The sequence below is a fragment of the Marmota flaviventris genome, chromosome 10 (genome assembly GCF_047511675.1).
Source record: "Marmota flaviventris isolate mMarFla1 chromosome 10, mMarFla1.hap1, whole genome shotgun sequence".
NCBI lineage: Eukaryota > Metazoa > Chordata > Mammalia > Rodentia > Sciuridae > Marmota > Marmota flaviventris.
In genome coordinates this window covers 75,734,858-75,758,635 of record NC_092507.1, presented here as the reverse complement: position 1 = coordinate 75,758,635, position 23,778 = coordinate 75,734,858, and the positions used below count along the sequence as shown (strand labels likewise).

The 23,778-nt window shown below is 37.8% G+C and overlaps 1 protein-coding gene across 1 annotated transcript in view; it reads left to right on the top strand.

The window, feature by feature from the left end:
• Positions 1-23,778, top strand: part of LOC114092546 (guanylate-binding protein 5-like) — a 32,221-nt gene that overhangs the window by 4,785 nt on the left and 3,658 nt on the right. Inside the window, 4 exon segments of the mRNA XM_071618613.1 lie at positions 788-1,000; positions 1,856-1,958; positions 2,252-2,433; positions 2,488-2,603. Coding sequence (XP_071474714.1) covers positions 788-1,000; positions 1,856-1,958; positions 2,252-2,433; positions 2,488-2,603 — 614 coding nt within the window.

Sequence of the window (23,778 nt, the reverse complement as noted above, 5' to 3'; positions counted from 1 at the left end):
CTTTTTTAAGAAAAACAATTCCTATTAGACTAGAAAATAATGATATTTGCCTATGTGTACATATTGTCACTTTTCATTTGTAAACAAAATGTAAATACCTGGGCCCTTTAGGGTCTGAAGTTTTCCTCTATGCACACAGCTCAACTTTACCATGTTACACCCAAGAACTAAATTTGAATTGATTTCATTCCTTTAAAACATTGTATTTACAGGGAATAATATTGGCCAAAATATATTGTTGTATTCTTTGCATGTTTAAATACATAAAAACAAATCCCATCATTATATAAAACTACAATGAACCAATAAAAATGTGAAAAGAAAAAAAATTGTATTTACAAAGTCATGTTTTATCTTTTTATTAAGCAGAGAGAATTGTCATTTGGATCTGCTAAAGTATGAGCTATCTAGGATTAATAGAGCAAGTTGACGTCATTCCAGCTAATTATTCACTTCTACTTCTTGAAGGTAGAAAAATCCTGAAACCAGAAATGCTGAAAAAGAGTAGGCTGCATTTAAAATGAGGATTTGAGTTTAGAGGTCTGTGGACATAAGATCACATCTAAAGTAGAAATGCAAGAGAGGGGTTTCAGGAAATTTCATTCCCCAAAATAAATGCCATATTTTATAGACTATCATTCTTGTAACTATTTCAGGTTTGCTGGGAAAGGTATAGTCTTGCTTATATTCTTTGACGTTTCTTAAATAAATAGAGAATCTCTTTAAAAATAAATTTCAGAAAGACTGAGGTGTTGCTAATATCTCCGTGGGTTCTTTCCCTTTGAAGACCCTACTAGATGCAAAGCAGAATGACATTTGTAAGCAGAATGAGAAAGCCTCTTCTGATTGTTGCTCAGCTTTACTTCAGGATATTTTTGGTCCTCTGGAAGAAGCAGTGAAGCAGGGGCTTTATTCTAAGCCAGGAGGCCATAATCTCTACCTTCAGAAGACAAAGGAGCTAATGACAAAGTATCATCAACAGCCCAGGAAAGGAATACAGGTATTTCCCAGGATTCTATCTATTAATTATGTGAAATGCTGAGGTATCTGTTTTAAAAAGCCATTGAGGACAGGACATGCACACAGGAACAGAAGTGCAGTTTATGTCTCTGCCTCCGAGTTACTCTGTAACTGAATGAGCATGCCTGGGAATTATGTACCTGGTGTTGGTATTTTAGCACAGGATGTGGGTGTGCTAATGATAGCTGTGGAATTAAACTGAACCATCACCATAATCACTAAAATTATATTGCAAACATGAGTACTGACTGCAACAAAGGGACCATTTTTGGCTATACAGAACAGAGTTCCAATTATTGTAACTTATTTAAGAAAAAATATAATTGGTTTAAATATCTAAAATCAAAAGTTTTTAATATGAATACTTTCCAGAGTTCAAACAGTGTCCTCAATTGTCTTCTTTTCCTTTTCCTTTCCAACCCCTATTTCATTATTCTGCTCCATTTTCCTGATAATTGGCTTCATTTTCAAATAGACTTGCCCCACATGACAACCAGGAAGATACAACTGAATAAAAGTTCAATTCCTCTTAGTGCCTCAATCCTCTGGGAACAGAACATGTCTTTCCCAGCATCCTTACCAGTCTTTAAAACACTCAAGTTGCAGTATTTTTCCTTCTGTGAATGAGTTCTCTTCATCAAGTGGCCTTGGGTGCTCTGATTGGCCCAGCCAGGTTCTGAACCCCACCTGTGGAGAGGCTTGATGGACATCTCCATCAGGTGCAGGCAGAGCGCCTTCTAAGAGGAAAAGATGATTGATGGAACAACAAGTACAATTGTAGCACATCGCTAAACACAATTTCCTGGATCTTACTGTGTGTTTTTGGGGTTCCTAGGCTGAGGAAGCTCTACAAAAGTATTTAAAGTCCAAAGAGTCTGTTCGTAACGCTGTTCTACAGACAGACCATGCTCTCACAGCGAAGGAAAAGGAGATGGAAGGTGAGAAGAGAACAGAAGTAATGCAAGAAAGACAAGAAATGTCCAGAAATTTGAAATTCATGTATCCTGGCCTAGCTGAGATCATTCACCTAGATCAAGACAGACAAAGAGGCTTCTTATCCCCACAGGTGGTATCTGAGTATGGCAGGATCAGTTGCAGTATGGTTATCTGGAAGGAAAAACAATGGCAGGAATTTTCTGTGTGGGTTGGAACAATAAGGAATGAGAACAGGAGGCCCAAGGGAGGGACAGAGCTGTCCTAGAAGGTTTATCCTTTTCCTTGTTCTCCTCAGAGGCACGTGTGAAAGCAGAGGCTGCCAAGGCTGAAGCAGAAAGTGCGGTGGTGATTCATAGGCAGATGCAGCAAATGATGGAGGAGAAGGAGAGACTCCATCAGCAGCAAATAAGACAAATGGAAATAGAAATAGCAAACATTTTGGCACAGCAACACAGGAATTTGGCACATCTGCTCCAGGTATTGAATCAGTTGTTTCAGCCTAGGGTTGTGTTTCTGTCCTTTCTCTATAAGGATGAGAGCATGAAACAGTGTGGTGAGATGAAGAGTACTAGGGTGGCTCGGGGCAGGGACTGTGGCATCAGACCGTGGGGTGTGCATCCAAGCTCCACTGTTACCAAATACATGGTGTAAGCAAGTTATCTATGTCCTCTGTGCCTGTTTTCCTCTTGCATAGAATAGAAATGGGGGTTAGACATATTTGTGAGGTTATTGTGATAAGCAAGCACATTAATATTTGGATTTAGAATGGTGAGTGGAGTAGAATAAGAATATAAATTATTAAATCTATAGCAAGACATTTCTGTCCCACAGTGATTAGCCTTCTCTGTTAATTTGTTAATGGCTTTGGAAAATCCTTTGCCCTGATTATACCTGTTTCATCAATTTCATCTTGCATTTTGTCTTTGCTGTTGTCCTTGCCTTGGTCATCTCTGGTTCTTATGGCCTTGAACTCACAGTGCTTGTTTCACCAAGTCCTGTAGTTTCTCATCACTCAATAAGCAGGAGTTCTTCTCTCCCAAGCACTGTACAAAGCCCTCTGCATGCATTCTCTCATCTAATCTATTTACTGTGAAGCAGAACTGTTGTGTCCCCAGTTTTATATGAGGTTAGCGATGCCCCAAAGAGATAACTAAATATGAGTATCTCACACCCTTGTGAGCCATTGAAGCTGCCTTTCCCATTAGTGGTATCCTCAGTGTTGCTGCTCCCTAGATTCTTTGGCGAATTCCTGTGGGAACACCTCATAAGATACACAACATCCCGACATTTTCCCTGGCTTACCATGGAATCTGTGGATACCAGATTTTCAGTAACTACCCCAGGGTATTTTGGGGATTATAGCTCTTTTCTGAAAGGCATTATGGGCAAACTCTGGTGTTTGATCCCCTCATTCTTTTCTTGTACTCGTCCCTCCAAATTTTGGTGACCTGGACAATTTCCCTCATCTAAGGCTCAGACCTCGCCTGACTGAACATCACCTAGATATTCTGTTTTTGTGTCAGTTTCTTCTCTTACAAACACCGTTAATATTTTCCTAAATATGGAAAAGAGGATTGGGAAAGAGGATTGAAGTCAAGTTGTGACAAAGATTACTCAAGGAAATCGGGTAGCGTAGGTGAAAAAGGAGCCTTGGGATGGAATTCTACAGACTCCAACATTTCAGGGACTGGATGTTTCTGGAACTAGAGAAAGAGGAATGTGACTAACTGTAGAAGTAGAATGGACCTACCTGAGTGGAAAAGAAAAGTATGGAAATGTCTATTGTTTCTGTACATTAAAGGTAGTAAGGACAAGTCAGTGGTGTAGGCAATCAGAATGAGGCTGACCTTGCTTATTGCTAAGTTTTATTGTTTTTATTTATTACTTCTCAGGAAAGGGGTGACATGATCCCTCAAGCTCAAATCACCAGGTTTCATGATCAGATCCAGCATCTCCACCGTGCTAGTGATTTATGTAGCATACTCTAACGTACTGAAAACATCAGAGCTTCCTCTTCCTATTTCTTTTCACTGAAGATGAGAAACTATAAAATGTGGGACAATGAACATTTAAACAATCCCAAAGCCTTTTGCCTAATCTTTCATTTTGTCTCTAGGTATGACAAATTACCTAGGTGTTGTTAACCACAATCAAATGGAAATTGTTCTAGGTTTTGGCCTCTGTTCAGCATCACTCTTGCTGCTGGCCCAGTGCTAGATGCCATCAAAAGGAGGCCCCAGTGGTAAAGTTAAAACAATGTGCCCTTCTCAACTGGGTGAAGGCTGCTCTTCTATGAACAATGGTGCAAATCATCAGCATTGTCAGTTGACCTCTGCATGGAGAAATTCCAAGCTTAAAGAAAATAATGTTATGATGAGATGGACATCTCTAGAGGATGAAAGGAAATACTACTGTAAAATTGTGTCATGTGCTTAAGGGCTAAAGAGAAAGCCTTTTCCTTTGCATTCATCCTCACCCGAGTTAGTTCATAGCTCAGAGAATTTTATAATAGAAAACATTGGTCTTAATCTTTATGTATTATTTAAAATCCTTTAGACCTCATAAATAATAGGCATAAGTAATGTGTAATGTGCCAAAATTCTGATGATGCTCATTTAGTTTTATACTTTCTCTATGTGAAAGTTAAATCCTCATAACCTTTTCAGTCTTTTATGAGAGCCTCTTGATTATTTAAAAATATTGATTAAATGAATGTATCTGTTAATACATAGTTTTAACTATAAAATATTATTAAGCCATAAATCTATTATGGTTTTAACTCTTTTTAAAAATGTTTCACAGTAGTTAAATTCTATGGGGAAAGCTTCTAAATTTTCATCAGGAGATTAGGAATTTCTTTAAAACTAGAATTAAAATACACTTTGCTATGCCTTTCTATTTGTTTTGTTTAACTCCAATAAAAGTTTTAAAAATTGTAGGAATACTCCACAAAGTTACATTTCTTTATCCCTTATAACTACTTAATTATGTAAAGAATTAACAGTGGGGAGATATTAGAAGTCCATCATTTATTTTTTAGTTGCTCAAAATGTTTTTTACTTATATACAAAAGAAAAGCACATGAGTGTTAATATCTGTACTTTTTTTTCTGTTCTTTGAGAATTTTATTTCTCTAAACTTCTTGTATCAGCAAAAGTCTGCTCAGCTATGTTTCTAGACTTGACCTCAACTCTATAAGGTACCAGCACACTGGCTGAGCATTTGTTTAGCAATACTCTATAGGAATCTTTGTGAGCTATGCAGACCACAAAACAGAAAATAACATGTATTTTACACCTGAGGAAATGGCATAGTTGGAAAGAACAACTTTCTTTATCATTACTACTCATCTTCAACACACTTTTAAACCTGGGTCATACCATATTTAATCTGCTTATCCAAAGTTCCCACCATTTATACTGTTAGTCTAGACCACACTACAAATAATCTGACATCTAGCTCACTAACACTTCTCTAGTATCTCTCCACCAAATAAGAGGTCTTCCCCTTAGAAAACTCTAGAGGAGCAATTTGCTTCCACCAGTGGTCCACAAACTTTCCTTCCCACCAGCTTCCTTGGCTCCCATGTGTCCCCACATACTCTGTCACCTAGAACAGAACTGTGTCATTGGATACAAAATGACAAGAAAAGGCACTGAAAGATGAACAGGGATAGTTTTTTAGTACTAAGAACTAGACTATGTATTTCTGTCCCCATTGATCTTATTATCATGAAATTAAATGATTAAATTATTTAGGTATAATGAAAAGTGAGGAAATAGATTCTCTCCTGGAGTTTTCATATGAATCACAAACTTGCTAATGCCTGAGATTAGCCTTGCAGACTTCTGATTTCCAGAATTGTAGGGTATAAGCTTGTATTTTTTTAAATATTATTTTAGTTGTAGATAGATATGATACCTTTATTTATTTATTTTTATGTGGATCTAACCCAGTGCATCACCCATGCAAGGCAAGGGCCCTACCATTAAGCCACAACCCCGGCCCTTGCTCTTATTCTTTCTTCCTCTCTTTCTTTCTTTCTTTGTAACATATTTATTTTTATTTTTTGTAGTTGTAGATGGATACAGTACTTTTATTTTATTTATGTATCTTAATGTGATGCTAAGGATCGAACTCAGGGTCTCACAAGTGCTAGGCAAGTGCTCAACCACTGAGCTACAACACCAGCCCTTTCTAGCATATTTTAAGAGATAATTTTACTGAGCATCCTGAGTAAATGTTTATTTCCAACATTTCTCAAGTTCTATGTTGTCATATAATAGAAGCTTCTATATACCACATGTGCCATTTTCTCTGAGCATTTTAATTTATTTTTTTTTTAATTTTTTTTATTGGTTGTTAAAAACATTATAAAGCTCTTGACATATCATATTTCATACATTAGATTCAAGTTGGTTATGAACTCCCAATTTTACCCCAAATACAGATTGCAGAATCACATCGGTTACACATCCACATTTTTACATAATACCCTATTAGTAACTGTTGTATTCTGCTACCTTTCCTATCCTCTACCATCCCCCCTCCCTCCCCTCCCATCTTCTCTCTCTACCCCATCCACTGTAATTCATATCTCTCCTTGTTTATTTTCCCATTCCCCTCACAACCTCTTATATGTAATTTTGTATAACAATGAGGGTCTCCCTCCATTACCATGCAATTTCCCTTTTCTCTCCCTTTCCATCCCACCTCATCTATCTGTTTAATGTTAATCTTTTCTTCCTGCTCTTCCTCCCTGCTCTGTTCTTAGTTGCTCTCATTATATCAAAGAAGACATTTGGTATTTGTTTTTTAGGGATTGGCTAGCTTCACTAAGCATAATCTGCTCTAGTGCCATCCATTTCCCTGCAAATTCTATGATTTTGTCATTTTTTAGTGCTGCGTAATACTCCATGGTGTATAAATGCCACATTTTTTTTATCCATTCATCTATTGAAGGGCATCTGGGTTGGTTCCACAGTCTATCAATTGTGAATTGTGCTGCTATGAACATCGATGTAGCAGTATCCCTGTAGTACGCTCTTTTAAGGTCTTCGGGGAAAAGTCCAAGAAGGGCAATAGCTGGGTCAAATGGTGGTTCCATTCCCAGCTTTCCCAGGAATCTCCATACTGATTTCCAGATTGGCCCCACCAGTTTGCAGTCCCACCAGCAATGTACAAGAGTACCCTTTTCCCCACATCCTCTCCAGCACTTGTTGTTGTTTGACTTCATAGTGGCTGCCAATCTTACTGGAGTGAGATGGTATCTTAGGGTGGTTTTGATTTGCATTTCTCTGACTGCTAGAGATGGTGAGCATTTTTTCATGTACTTGTTGATTGATTGTATGTCCTCCTCTGAGAAGTGTCTGTTCAGGTCTTTGGCCCATTTGTTGATTGGGTTATTTGTTTTCTTATTGTTTAATTTTTTGAGTTCTTTGTATACTCTGGATATTAGGGCTCTATCTGAAGTGTGAGGAGTAAAAATTTGTTCCCATGATGTAGGCTTCCTATTTACCTCTTTTATTGTTTCTCTTGCTGAGAGAAAACTTTTCAGTTTAAGTAAGTCCCATTTGTTGATTTTTGTTATCAACTTTTGTGCTATGGGTGTCCTATTAAGGAATTTGGAGCCCGACCCTACAATATGTAGATCGGAGCCAACTTTTTCTTCTATCAGACGCAGAGTCTCTGATTTGATATCTAGCTCCTTGATCCACTTTGAGTTAACTTTTGTGCATGGCGAGAGGAGGGGATTCAGTTTCATTTTGTTGCATATGGATTTCCAGTTTTCCCAGCACCATTTGTTGAAGATGCTATCCTCCCTCCATTGCATGCTTTTAGCTCCTTTATCAAATATAAGATAGTTGTAGCTTTGTGGATTAGTCTCTGTGTCCTCTATTCTGTACCATTGGTCCACCCTCCTGTTTTGGTACCAGTACCATGCTGTTTTTGTTACTATTGCTCTGTAATATAGTTTTAAGTCTGGTATCGCTATACCGCCTGATTCGCACTTCCTACTTAGAATTGCTTTTGCTATTCTGGGTCTTTTATTCTTCCATATGAATTTCATGATTGCTTTATCCATTTCTACAAGAAATGCCGTTGGGATTTTGATTGGCATTGCATTAAACCTATAGAGAACTTTTGGTAATATCGCCATTTTGATGATGTTAGTTCTGCCTATCCATGAACAGGGTATATTTTTCCATCTTCTAAGATCTTCTTCTACTTCTCTTTTTAGGGTTTTGTAGTTTTCATTATATAAATCTTTCACCTCTTTTGTTAGGTTGATTCCCAAGTGTTTTATTTTTTTTTGAGGATATTGTGAATGGAGTGTTTTTCCTCATTTCCGTTTCAGAAGCTTTGTCGCTGATATACAGAAATGCTTTTGATTTATGCGTGTTGATTTTATATCCTGCCACTTTGCTGAATTCATTTATTAGTTCTAGTAGTTTTTTTGTAGACCCTTTTGGGTCTTCTAGGTATAGAATCATGTCATCTGCAAATAGTGATAATTTAAGTTCTTCCTTTCCTATTTTGATGCCTTTAATTTCTTTCGTCTGTCTAATTGCTCTGGCCAGTGTTTCGAGAACTATATTGAATAGAAGTGGTGATAGAGGGCATCCCTGTCTTGTTCCAGATTTTAGGGGGAATGCCTTCAATTTTTCTCCATTGAGAATGATGCTAGCCTGAGGCTTAGCATAGATAGCTTTTACAATGTCGAGGTAAGTTCCTGTTATCCCTATTTTTTCTAATGTTTGGAACATAAAGGGATGCTGTACTTTGTCGAATGCTTTTTCTGCGTCTATTGAGATGATCATATGGTTCTTATTTTTAAGTCTATTGATGTGGTGAAAAACATTTATTGATTTCCGTATATTGAACCATCCTTGCATCCCAGGGATGAATCCTACTTGATCATGGTGCACAATTTTTTTGATGTGCCTTTGTATCCGATTCGCCAGAATTTTATTGAGAATTTTTGCATCTAGGTTCATCAGAGATATTGGTCTGTAGTTTTCTTTCTTTGAGGTGTCTTTGTCTGGTTTCGGAATCAGGGTGATGTTGGCCTCATAGAATGAATTTGGCAGAGCTCCTTCTTTTTCTATTTCCTGAAATAACTTGAAAAGTATTGGCATTAATTCTTCCTTAAAGGTTTTGTAAAACTCCGTTGTATACCCATCTGGTCCCGGGCTTTTCTTGGTTGGAAGTCTGTTGATTGCTTCTTCTATTTCATCTATTGTTATTGGTCTGTTTAAGTTGTGAGTATCCTCCTGACTCAGTCTGGGTAAATCATATGACTTAAGGAATTTATCGATGTCTTCACTATCTTCTATTTTATTGGAATATAGGTTTTCAAAATAATTTCTAATTGTCTTCTGTATTTCTGTAGTGTCTGTTGTGATATTGCCTTTTCCATCCCGTATGTTAGTGATTTGAGTTCTCTCTCTTCTTCTCTTCGTTAGCATGGCTAAAGGTCTGTCGATCTTGTTTATTTTTTCAAAGAACCAACTTTTAGTTTTGTTAATTTTTTCAATAGTTTCTTTCAATTTCGTTGATTTCCGCTCTGATTTTGATTATTTCTTGCCTTCTGCTACATTTGCTGTTGTTTTGCTCTTCCTTTTCTAGGGCTTTGAGGTGAAGTGTGAGCTCATTTATTTGTTGGTTTTTCCTTTTTTTGAGGAATGACCTCCAAGCGATGAATTTCCCTCTTAAAACTGCTTTCATTGTGTCCCATAGATTCCGATATGTTGTGTCTGTATTTTCATTTATCTCTAAGAATTTTCTGATTTCTTCCTTTATGTCTTCTGTAACCCATTGATCATTCAGTAACATATTGTTCATTTTCCATGTGATGTAGGATTTTTCCTTCCTTCTTTTATCATTGATTTCCAGTTTCATTCCATTATGATCAGATAAAATGCATGGTATTATCTCCACCCCTGTATATTTACTGAGGGTTGCCCTATGGCATAATATATGGTCTATTTTTGAGGAGGATCCATGTGCTGCTGAGTAAAAAGTATATCCACTTGATGATGGTTGATATATTCTATATATGTCAGTTAAGTCTAGGTTGTTGATTGTGATATTGAGTTCTATAGTTTCTTTATTCAGCTTTTGTTTGGAGGATCTGTCCAATTGTGAGAGAGGTGTGTTGAAGTCACCCATAATTATTGTGTTGTGGTCTATTTGATTCTTGAACTTGAGGAGAATTTGTTTTATGAACGTCGCAGCACCATTATTTGGTGCATAAATATTGATAATTGTTATGTCTTGTTTGTGAATGGTTCCTTTTAACAGTATATAATGTCCTTCCTTATCCCTTTTGATTAATTTAGTCTTGAAGTCAATTTTATTCAATATGAGGATGGCCACCCCTGCTTGCTTACGAGGACCGTGTGCGTGGTATATTTTTTCCCAACCTTTCACCTTCAGCCTGTGTATGTCTTTTCCAATCAGATGTGTCTCCTGGAGGCAGCATATTGTTGGATTTGTTTTTTTAATCCATGTTACCAGCCTATGTCGCTTTATTGGAGAGTTTAAGCCATTAATGTTTAGAGTTACTATTGATATATGGTTTGTACTTCCAGCCATGTTTGATTATTTATCTTCTTCTTTTTTTTTTTTTTTTAATTTAGTTTGTTTCTCCATGGTTAGCTTTCCCCCCGCCCTCTGTCTTTATAGAGGCACTTCCCACTGATGGTTTTGGTTATTGTTTTTCATTTCTTCCTCGTGTAGTGTTTTGCTCAAGATGCTTTGCAATGCTGGTTTTCTGGCTGCAAATTCTTTTAGCTTTTGTTTATCATGAAAGATTTTTATTTCGTTATCGTACCTGAAGCTTAATTTTGCTGGATACAGAATTCTTGGTTGGCATCCATTGTCTTTCAGTGTTTGAAATACGTTGTTCCAGGATCTTCTCGCTTTCAGCGTCTGTGATGAAAAATCCGTTGTTAACCTTATTGGTTTACCCCTGAATGTAATCTGCCTCCTTTCTCTTGTAGCTTTTAGTATTTTCTCTTTGTTCTGTATATTGGATATCTTCATAACAATGTGTCTTGGCGTTGGTCTACTGTGATTTTGTGTGCTCGGTGTCCTGTATGCATCTACAATTTGTATATCCGTTTCCTTTTTTATTTCTGGAAAGTTTTCTGTAATTATTTCTTTCAGCAGGTTACTCATTCCCTTGGTTTGAATCTCTGTACCTTCTTCTATCCCGATGACTCGTAGGTTTGGTTTCTTTATGTTATCCCATATCTCTTGGATGTTTTTCTCGTGGTTTTTAACCAGCCTTTCTGAGTTGGCTAGGCTCTTTTCAAGATGATATATTTTGTCTTCATTATCTGATGTTCTGGCTTCTACTTGCTCCACTCTGTTAGTGATACTCTCAATTGAGTTTTTAATTTGGTTTATCGTTTCCTTCATTTCTAGAATTATTGTTTGGTTTTTTTTTATAATCTCAATCTCCTGATAAAGATGCTTAACTTCTTCTTTTATCTGTCTATGTAATTCATTTTCAAAGTGTTCTTTCACTGTTTGAATTTGCTGTCTCGTATCTTCTTTAAGGTTCCATTCCATCTGTCTAAGGTATTCCTTGAGTTCTTTATATGACCATTTTTCTGCTGACTCTAGGTCCTCCTGAATATTTAGGCTGTCCTTCATTGTTTGTACTACTTTTCTTCCTTGCTTTTTTATGCTGCTCATGTTTCTTCTTGTTCTGTTTGACTGCTGAGTTACTGTTTACTCTTATAGATTTATTTGATGCTTGAGAGGAAAGATATTAGAAGGGAAGGGAAGAAGTCACTAAAGAGAATGAGAGTAGGCAGGTAGAATTCAAGGAAGGGGGAATAAGAAAATTGAAAAGAAATGAAAAGACAAAAGAAACAAGAATAACAAAGATTAGATAATAAAGAAAGAAAGGAAAGATGAAAAAAAATTTTAAGAAAAATAATAGTGATAATAAAAAATGAAAATTAAAATTAAAAAAAAAATAATAAAATAAAAAAAATTAAAAAAAATAGAAACATTGAAAAAAAGTTAAAGAACAACAACAAATAAAAATTGAAAATGAAAGAAAAAGAAGAGAAAAAAAAACAAAAAAGAAAAAGAAAAAAAATGATAATAATAATAATAAATGCAGTCCTAGAGTTCTATTAACTTCTCTTCCAGTAGGTGGAGCTGTGCCCACTGGGCCAAGCTTCTCCTCTCAATAGGTGGGAACCATTCACTGTGCAGCAGCTCTTTCTCCTAGACTGGGCGGGTCTCCAATCCTGAGTGTCTAGGGCCTTGTCTTGTGTTTCCTCAAGCCAGGCCGTGCTCACCTGTGGCGCTCACCACAATACTGGCTACACGCCAGGTCTGCTGTTCCTGGGAGCCCTGTTTTCATGAACACCTGGGCTCACTCTCCCTGTTTGCCTCCCTCAGACCCTAAGTTTGTAGAGCTTGGGGCTGAGATCCCCCAGCGAATTTGCTTGCCCTCCTGTAGCCACGCCCCCGGTAGCTGGTGCAAGAGACCTCAGTTGTCAGCACTGGTGGGAGCGGTAGCCGGGAGTTCCGCGCCGCGAGTCCAGCGCCACTCCTGATTCCCTCGGTCTGGTTATTGCGTTCACAGGAGAGCTGGGAGTGGCCCTTAAGTTTTCCCTGCTGTGTGGAGAGAGATGACTAGGGGATTACACACCTGTCGCGCTGGTTTCAATGCAGTTATCTCCTCCGCCCGTGACGCCGTTTCTCTGCCATGGTGATATCCCATGCAAATGGTGACCGTTTGTTCCCTTTGCCGGGTGACCAATGCAACGGGTGGGTCCTGACTGTCTCTCCCAATCCCCGTTTCAGTCCTGTGGCCACTGCCTATGAAGGCTCGGTTGGCTTTTACCTCTGTAAGTTCCTAAGGGCCGGCCAATTATTTCAGCGGGGTCGTTAGTGCTGAGTCACACGAAGCAGACGAAGCAGGCGAACCGGAGCTTAATTGCTTCCGATTCGGGCTCTGTGTGTGTGTTCTGAGGGGCCCAGCCTGTACACCCCAGATCCACGTCAGCTCAGCATTGCCTAGTGTTCCTGAGCAAACAGCATTTAGACAGTTTACGGCTCCCTATGCCCGCGCAGTTGAAGATGTCAGAGACTTGATCTCTCTGCGCCTGCCACCATGTTACATCTCCTCAATGCTATTCATGTTGCCCTTACAGCTTCCTGGTATAAGCAAGTTCTTGGGATTATACAAACTGCTGCTTCTGTTTCCAGTCCAGATTTCTAGAAATGAAACCCTGCCGCTGTCGCTGTCTCTGGGCCATGCTTGTCTGCGACCATAGCAGAGCCGCCCTGGCTTCTGCAGCTCTTCAGCCCTGTGCCCGGCCCCAGGGGCCCAAGCGGCTGCCGCCGCGGCTCTCCATCCCCCTCCTCCGGAGCACGGGTCCCCTGGCAGGGGGGTGCAGAACGACCCCAGAGCAGGCTCTGCCCGAAGGTGCAGCGGCGAACAGGCCACCGAGACGCTCGAGGCTGCAGTCCAGCCTTCGGAGGACAGGGCTCGGCACGCAGCCCAGCTCCAACCTCTAGGTGCGGCTGCCGGACAGTGTATACAGAGCCATCAAGACAGCAAGCAGAAAGCAAATGGCGGCTCCCGCGGAGTGGATTTTCGGCACAGAAACCACAGCCCCTCCAACAAACCCAATCCACAAACTCTCCCTGTATAAAAAGTATTCAAAAAAAAAGAAAAAGAAAAAAAAAAAAAGGCGGGGCGCACTGAGCTTTCTTTGCCTCGGGTACTTACAATCCACTGCTGATTACACATTCAGCTTCTCCGCCCGGAGCCGCATTTTAATTTATTATTACTGAAATGTTTTTTAGAAACTCAGATCTCACTCTTATTATAAGTTTTGAGTCACTTAGTTGGTGGTCATTTGTTACAACAGCAATAGTAAACGTGTACAACTTCTTTATTCCTTAGCATCGTAAATAGTTAGTAATAGCAGCTAATATTTTTTCAGGATTCACCATGTTCCAGTTGTGGTCCCTGTAATAGCACATCTATTGCTCACAAAATCCTATGAACATGAAGTATTGCTTTATTGTAATTATCATTATTTAAAACATTTTCATGTTTATTAGTGGGACTATTATTAAAGTTATTAAATTTAAGGCACTGAAGATAATTAAGTCATCTCAAGGCAATACCACAGGGGGCTTTTGAATCTGGACCCCACATTAATAACCATTTTGATATTGTCTTTCTTGTCATGCTTAATAAAACAATAGTAAGTAATATATTAAAATGTAGAGAGAATTACTGAAAGAATGAAAACCAAAAGCACAGTGTGAAAACAACATAAAAGTACTCAACACAAAAAAGAAGATACATTGTTAAAAATAAAGGTTAAAAATGTGGTAATGAGTCTTGAATGTATAGATCACCAATGGAACAGAATAGAAAGTCCAAAATAAACTCTATAGGAAGTATGGAGAGTAAAGGTGGACTTCTAAATAGAAAGAGACAACTGCATGGCAAACTTAGAAAGAGACCAAATCAGAACCAGATCTTACATTCTACACTGAAACAACAACAACAAAAAAGTTTAAAGTGTAACAATATAAACTGTATTTAAGAAAACCAAGGTTATATTCTTTATGAACCTATAGGAGAGGGCCTTTCTATGAGTCAAAAGTATCTTGAAACTTCTCTTGATCCTCTATCTCAATCAGTTATAACACAATCCCTTGATCCTTTTCAAAGCAAGATTCTAACAAATTATATCGCCTTCTCTGTTTTTCAAAATTATGAAATATGACACATTCAGAGGAGTACATCAAATATAAAGCATAAAAATTATAAAAATCACACCCCAGAAACATAAATTGAGCATTGCTAAAACCCCAAAGGAGTGTATTACAACCTCTGACTACCCTACTAGAGACAACCAGTATCACAACTTTTGAATTCCTCATGGATTATATCATACACAAATGATGTCTGAAATAACGTAAGTTAGTTTGACCTTCTTTCTAGATAAATCAGATTTTATTGCATGTCTTCTTTTGTACTTTGCTTCATTTCCAAAAAGATATCAATAAGATTCTTCTATTTCATTGTGTAGTTGGAAATGTATATATTGTATATAATAAAATGACTTTGTTTATTTTACTATTGATAAATATATAAATTCTCAGGTTTATCTTTTCTGAAATATTATTCAGTTGATTTTGAAATATGTATGTGTGTGTGTGTGTGTGTGTGTGTGTGTGTGTATGTATGCACAATTGCCTTGTGTAACACCCCTAGGAATGGACTTCCTAGGTTAGAGGAAGTGAATCTTGTCCTTCTACATCAGCTTTGCCATGACTTCAGAGTCTTTCTTGCATAATATGATTGTTTCCACGCCAAAATTGCCCACATTTTGAAGTACAGGGGCTGTACTGTATATGGTAATGTGTTGTATCTTATTGAGATATTAATTTGCATTTTTCTCAAATAAATTAGGTGCAACACTTCTTCATGTGTTTGTACACTAGTTCTTTCTCATGTTTTGTGATGTCTTTTTCTATCATATTCTGTCTTTTTCTTGATTTTTAGGCATTCCTTAAATATAAAGGATATGAGTTTCCTGTGTGTTATATGATTTGTCAATGTCATTTCTCATTCTGTGATTTGCTTTAACACCTTTTATGGAATTTTTGTGAAAAGAATTTTTGACTGTAGTCAACAACATTTTACTTTATGGTAGGAGGGATGTATGTGTGATTGCCTGTGTGTATCTTCACATCTATCGACATGGTGCTCCTTATATATTTATTTCTCTAAATGTGTGTCATTTGACCTTTCATATGTATCTGTATAAATTTCTGCAAAAATTTAAGATCTATGTAGTGTGAATTATGGGTTCAAAGTATTTTTCTGAAAAAGGATGACCTATTTTCCCAAAACAATTTAAACAGAAGATAGTCTTTGTCTCCAAACTCATGAAGAAATTGTAAGTTTGATAACAATATATGACTGTTTTTTTTGCAACTCTCCCAATTCTTTCGGCCTGTTGACCCACTCAAGCACAAATATAATGATGTATTACAAACTAAAGAATCATAAGAATTATGTCTTATTTCTACTGTGCTCAGTCTTTCTACAATGTTCATCAAAAATTTCTTGGCTGTACTTAAACATTTGCATTTCTATATAAATTATTGGATCATTCTGTACCTCCCAGAAAAAAATCATATTTTTTCTTGGATTACATTGAATCCATTAATATTTGTTTTCATTGTTTTTATAATTTGTAAAACTCTGTATTTACAATTAATAGACAAGTAAAACGAAGGCTAGTAGAATAGAGGAAGAGAGAGGAGGGGAAGTGTGAGGGGAGATGGAGATCATGAACTGAAATGGATTTTCATTCATGTTTGAGTTTATCAGGATGAACCCAGAAACTATGTGTAATCATTAAGCTCTAATAAAAAATAAAATAAAAATTTTAAAATCTCTGTATTTACATTTATTTACAAACATTGTCACTAGGTAAAGAATTTGGAATTGCCATTTTCTATTCAATATCTTAGAGATGTTTTTTCTATTTTATCTCACTTGTAGAGTTTCCATAAATAACTGCTCCTATTTTTATTTTTAATTCCTCATATGTAACATTTTCTCTAGTTGCCTGCAAAATGCTTACTTTATATTAGGTTTTATTATGTTGCCTATGATGTGCATGAGTGTGTTTTCCTTGCATTTATTCTACTCGGGTTCTCTGAACTTGTGGACCTGTGGTTTGTTGTCTTTGAGTAGTTTCAGAAAGCTCTCAGCCATGTTCTCTTCCCTTTCCATTTTGTCTTTTGGAATCTCAATCATATTTACAGTAAACTCTTTGACATTGGTTTTGGGGATGCCCCAAGCTCCTGGGAACTCAGCTATCATTGACTGTACTCATGAATCTCTTTGTGCTGCTGTTTAGTTAATTTCTATTGAACTTTTTTCAGGGGCTCTGATTCTTCTCTCTGTTATATTCATGTGTAGTATTTTGTTGAGCCCACTGAAGAATTCTTCATTACTAATATTGTGATTTGTGGTTTACAGAGTTTCCATCTGACTGTCAACAATTTCCACTTTCCTCCTGCAAATCCACATCTGTTCATGTATATTAATCACCTTTCTGCTAGAATCCTTAAACATCATACATATATAATTCATCATAATATATAATTCTATATATGTTTTAACTTCATTTTCCCATGTGTCTCACAATTTTTTAAATCATTCATTGCTGAAGAAATAGTTGAGAATTGTATGATAATATTTGTGATGGAAATAGACATAGCTCTTTTGTATTAAGATGTTTGGGGCAAGCAAGGGTTTAGTGTCATCGTACTTCAGCTGGATTTGAGTTTCGTTTTTATGGATAGCTACCTTGAAAGTACCACAAGCCTGAACTTTCATCAGTGACGTTCTGTAACGACATTAATCTTTATGTAAGGTCTGGTGTGCTAGAAAGTCTGTCTCAATATTGCTGTGACATTTCAGTTTTAGCAGACTCTGCATAGCTATCTCACATGGATATCAAAAAAGTGATACTAATCCTGTCTGAGTATATTCTCCAGACCCCAAATTGAGTACATGTAAAAACAACAAACAAACAATCAAAGAAAACCACAAATTAAAGCAAAACTATTTCTAAAGAAGATACTACATTTATTTCGGGGATTCAACTAATGGAACAGAGAAGAACTTTATTTCAGTTAAATAAAGTGTCATTAAACTATCAGTTTAGGAAACTATTTCAACAAGCTTTCCTTAATCAATATTTTAACTTTTATGAGGCTTTCCAAATATCATTTTAAGAGATGTTCTTTCTTGCAACAGCTTGAAATCATGGAATGAGAAGAATGATGCCAAATTTGCGTTTTTCTTCCGTTATCAAATAATGATCATAAATCTTCCTTGTGGTCAGAAAGAACAAATAAGCCTGAGTATCTTCTTTTGTAGAGTCATGTCTTATACCTGCATGAACAAAATGAAAACAAACAAAATATATAAGAGAGGTAGAGAGACAGACAGAAAGACACTGACATTTTAGATCCCATTAATAGAGAAAGGACTGTTGTTATTTAGGCTTGGACAATGTGCGTGTCTACTAGGTATGTCCCTCTCTGTCTCAGTAACTATGAGAACACTGTACTTAGCCCAGCTTGGATTCGTCTCCAGAAATTGCCAAGTTTAATTTCAGGATTAAAAGAAATCTCTATCAGATATGGTTGCATATATCTCAGAGTTATACTAAACGTTTGCCTTTAAATATTCTGTGATTATATTTTACATGAGGAGTTCACGGCAACCTAGAGAGAGGTTATATTTTTTCTAACTGCACTGCAAGCTGGTATGGCCAAAGAGAGTAAATATAGATTATTTGTACATCTGTGTCACAGAATTTGAGTCTGCACTTCACAAATTCCTCATTCCTCTCTTTCTGTCTGAACCTTGTAGATGAGTAAAATGGCTTCTTGGGAATAGAATCAAGGGATACCAGGAACCAGCCTCCCTGGATGGTCCTGTGGTGCAGGGCTTACCCTCAAGCCAAAGGGGCAGGGACATAACATATTTTCCAAACTGTAGCAACAGCCTCTTGATGAGCTCTCTCTTTCTCCATTATCTCCTCTTTATGCTTTCTTTGCTCCTGCTATCAGATTGACAGTAGTGAAAAATAAAGGCTGAAGCATGCCTCTGAAAGACAGTCCATAGCCCAGGTGGCCACTGATCTTTCAGTAAGCCCACCACCTGCAGTGACACAGGTTAACCTGAACCATTTACTTTCTGTCATTATATACTCTCTCTCATTCCATTTCTTTGCTCTAAAATAAATGTTCTACAATATCTCCTTGCTAAATTTGAGGAATCCTTCAAGATTCTAAAGAAATAAAGCCTCCTTGTGATGACTTCTGCAACTTATCCAATATAATTTATCATTGTTGATAGAGATGCTCAAACATTTTGTAACATTAACACAGATCCCTTCTCACTTTGTTTTGTAATTCATGCCCTCTTCAAGATAAAGTTTTATTAGGAATTGAAAAGGTGGACTGGGGATGTGGCTCAAGCGGTATCACGCTCGCCTGGCATGCGTGAGGCCCGGGTTTGGTCCTCAGCACCACATACAAACAAATATGTTGTGTCCCCCGAAAACTAAAAAATAAATATTAAAAATTCTCTCTCTCTCCCTCTCTCTCTCTCACACACTCTCTCTTAAAAAAAAAAAAAGAACTGAGAAGTTTGCTCTGTCTTTCTTTACATATTCAGTGGTTCTCACATTGGATTACATTTTACCAGTATAATATGCCCTCAATAGTTGAAGGAAAAAAATAGCATTTTTCAATTTTATATAAAGACAATTGAAAAACTTGATCATGAAATTTTACTTTGATGCTGTGTAAGAAGAGTACAATTAAAAAGCTGTGTTAGGAAAGAGTGTTTATACATTCACTTTAAAGGTGAACTTTCCAATAAAAATGTTTTACCACCGACTTAGACATTGAAACTAGGATTGCTTTACAGTTCTAATGATCTATAATCATTTTACTTCTGATAATTCCTGCATTAACACAGGATCCTTTGGAGTATACCTCATATCCCAACCAAAATATTCTGCTCCTGATTCTCAAAAGCTCATGTCCATCTCACAATGCAAAATGCATTCAGTCCATTACTAATAGTATTATTTTCTTTACAGTTTCAGATTGCCCAAATATCCACATCCAAAGTCTCTTTTGACACTCCTGGGAAACTATTGGCTATGAAACTCTATAAAAACCAAAAGCACGTTACATATATCTAATAAGTAATGGCACAGAGTCAACCTTTCCATTCTAAAAGGGAGGAATTGAGGCATAGAAAAAGGGATGGGATCAAAACAAGATCAAAACCTCACCAGGCAAACAGATCCTATATCTCCACATACAGCATCTAGGACCCATGGTAGCAAGATGTGCACAAAAAAAGACTTAGGCAGCTGTGTTAGAACCATTCATTTACACTGGAATATTTTGAGGAATGGTACATAATGCATTTCAGAACTCCGACCCCAAGAAGTCAAGAAAGAAAAGCATTTATTCATCAACTTCCGTCCCTTTGGGATGAAGACTGATCCCACAGACTTATCTTCTAGTTTGTACAGGAATGATTTTAAGTGTGTTCTAATGAGAGATCCAGTCTGAGCATTAGAGAAGTCTTAGGGCAGGAAAAATAGCAAAGGCATAGGCCTGAAGCAGAGTACTCACCAGCATGAAACTTGTTCCAGCCCAGGTAGAACTGGATGCAGTAACATAATCTGGAGTACAAATTGGACTATAAGGAATATAATTTAGTCTCCCTCTTCTGCAGTAGAACCAGTCCATGATAGAGTCTCTTCAAAAAGTGTATCCGTATGGGTTATGGTCATTTATGAGACCAAAACACCTGACCAGAACAACTTAGAGGTGGGGAAAAGTTGACTTTTTTTTTTTGAGATCCTGGTTTCAGAGGTTCAGTCCACTGATGGCCAGCTTCATATCTCTAGGCCCAAGATGAGGTGGAACATCATGAAAGAAGAGTACAGTGGAAGGTAACTTCTTGATTCATGGTAGCCAAGAAGGAGAGAGAGATATGGTGGTGGTGGTGGAGAGAGACAGAGACAGAAAGAGGGAGCGAGAGTAAGCAAAACATATACTTCAAAGACATGACCACAGTGATCCACCTCTACCAGCCATGCCTGCCTTGAATTACCTCCCAGTACAGTAGTCCTTTCAAATATTAATCCATTGAATAAATTAATTTATTGATTATATTACAGCTCTCATAATATAATCATTTCATCTTATGTATTAACACAAGAGCTTTGGAGGACACCTCATATCTAAGGTGTAAAAATTCATTGTCACCAGGAAACTCTGCAAGGATTTATTAAAGAACGATTAGTGGAAAACTAACTTCCTGTTTACAGTAGCTGCTTTTAAAACCATAACTGATATTCTTCATTTGCCTGTCTTCCCACTTGCCTTGGTCCATTCCAGTTGCTCTAACAACACCATAGACTTGAAAGTTATAAATAATAGAAATTTATTTCCCTCAATTCTGGACCCTGGAGAGTCCAAGATTGAGTTGCTGCTCAGGGCTCACTTTCTGCATCCAACATTGCCCCTAGCTGCTGTGTCCTGACATGGGGGAATGGTAAAATGATTTGTTTGTCCCTTTTGACATCTATTGTAATGACAAACACCATTCATGAGGGCAGAACATTCATGATTTGATTATTTATCCAAAGCTCCCACCTCTAATACTATCACCTTGGGGACATATGAATGTTGGAGTGACACATATAGTCATATTATAGTACTGCTTAGTAGGTTTCCTTATTCTCAGGGACACTTCAGATGTTCTATGTTCTTTGTGAGGTGAACCAAATCATCACCTTAAGAAGTCTGAATTCTCAGTGACATTGATTTTGAACTGTGGTTGCTGGTTCTGTCAGTTCAACATGGACCACAGAAAAGCCATGTCGTGCCCTGTATTCCAAATAAACTCCTTATACCTCTACTGTGAAGAAGTAACTATGGTTCCTCATTGTAATCAAGGTAAATTATAACTACCAGTGTTTAAGTAGTGGCACATTGCTGCTTAAAATTTATTCCGAAAGATAGTGACTTACAAAAAATATTTTCTCATAGTGATTTAATCAGTATTTTGGTCAGAAATTTGGGTCAAGTTTGGCTGTGAGATACTTCTGCTCCAAGTGGTTCCAACTGAAAATACTCTGTTGTGTTCAGACGATAAGTGCACTTGTCTACAGGTCCACAATCTGTGGCCTGGTTGAGGATAGTTAGAGACATGGGCCTGTCCTTCATGGTCTCAGACACTGAAAACAGATTCAGGATTTTGGCAGGTGAATGAACATGCCAGGTGCAGTAGTGATAGTAGACATACTTTTTTGGAGGCAGCAATATCTTCCCCCACCCCAGTCTGTTGAGAGCCACAGCCCAGTTGGAATGGCCCCTGGCATTTTGCCAGAAGTAATGGTTGAGAGGTGAGCCATTAAGATGATGCTGGATTTATTCAATCGTATATAGGCCCCTGCTGTCCGCCTTGGGCGCCCACTATTTTGGAGTTCTCCCAGCAATTCCTGGGGAGTTCGTGTTGGTTGGTGAAGTTCCAGTGTAGGGAGTTCCACTTGGGGTGGTGTGCCTGAGAGGGGCCACGTGGGTGGTGTTTGGGAGAGTTCCCGGGGAGTGTGCATGGAGTGCTGTTGGAGTTCAGGCAATAAAGTTTCCTGTTTGAACCTACAAGTGCCTCGTGGCGGCTCGGTTATTTGTGCCCAGCCAGACTGCGGCACCAATCATTCCAGAGGCCTATTTATATGCCGGCCAAAAAGAAGGCACATTGCTAACAGAAAATAAGAAGGCATATTGCTAACAGATTAAATAAGTGAGGCCATGCCCACAAGAACATGTTTATGACTCTGAGTACATATGCTGCATCAAAGTGTTTATGACCTTGGCTACATACTAAAAATAGCCCACCAGAAAGCTTGAGGAGAGAGCCTAACTATAATCATCTTGGGCCAACCCTACAGATCCCATTTATAAATGTCATTTGAAGTTCCTACATATTTCTAATCCAAATTTCTAAAACATAGAGCTTCTTGTTAGAATATCCATTACTGTTGGCCATAGCCTGGGATACCCCCAGTTCAAAGCCTGAGAGAAAGGTCTGAATGAAAAGAGTTTTCTTTTTAAAAAAGTGATGAACAGATAAAATATAAGGGTTCTAGGTAGAGGAGCAGCAAGTCAAGCAAGGATGCACTAGTACTGATACATCATGGAGAAGCTGTCAGGCTTTTAGAAAAAAGGAATATCCACTTAGTGATGTAACTAAGACACACTGTGGGATTGTTCACTGGCATTCAAGGTGTAGTATACAATTGATGAACGAACAGCCATTGCAGGCTGGCTAAATATATAGGCCTGGGAACCAAGGGATTAAAATAGAAATGTTCCCATGGACTCATTTGTGAATCTCTGATCCTCTAAACACTTCTTGAGTTCCTACTGGAGCAGAGAGTTGATTATCAGGGTGGAGTTAGGCAGTATTTCTCCCAAGGGTCATAGTAAGGTTGCACTAAATTTAAATCTGTAGCTGCCATGTGGCTATGTTGTAAACTTCCTATTACACTAACCAGCAGGCAATGAACGAGGTTGTTTTACTGGCAGACTTAACTGACCATGATTTAAATGAGGATATTGTGCATGATGCTACTCAAGGATTCATTGGGAGTCTTGTGTTATTTCTGTGGTCTGTTCAAATGTATTGGAAGCAAGCATAGCCTAAATGGAACATAGAATCAGATTTTTTTTTTTTTTTGTCCCGTATGAATGCACAAGAAGAACTTCTGGCTAAGTATGAACAATTTAGAATGGGTAGAAGAGGGAAAGATCTTGAATATCAATTATGACCTGAAATCGATGGCAGTAATGAGGACTATCACTTAGACTTTCCTATACTAGATACATTAAAAAAATTATGACTAGCTGAACATTTGAAGAAGTCTTGAAGGAAAGAAGTGGATTTTCTGTGAAATATGAGGAGATCTGGGCAGAGAGAAAGGGGTCTTCACAAATGGTGTGGGTGTTCCAACCATCTCCCCATGTCTCTTACCCTTTCTGCACATTCCAATGGCATCTTACAGCAAACATCAGAGACACCCTATCTGAGCATTTGCTTTCAACCCACATGTGGGCCAGGCCAGCAATGCTAGAGGGTCAATACTCCCAGTAGTAATCCCCATTCAGATATGAAAGGAAATGGAAGGCAAAAGCCCCCATCCT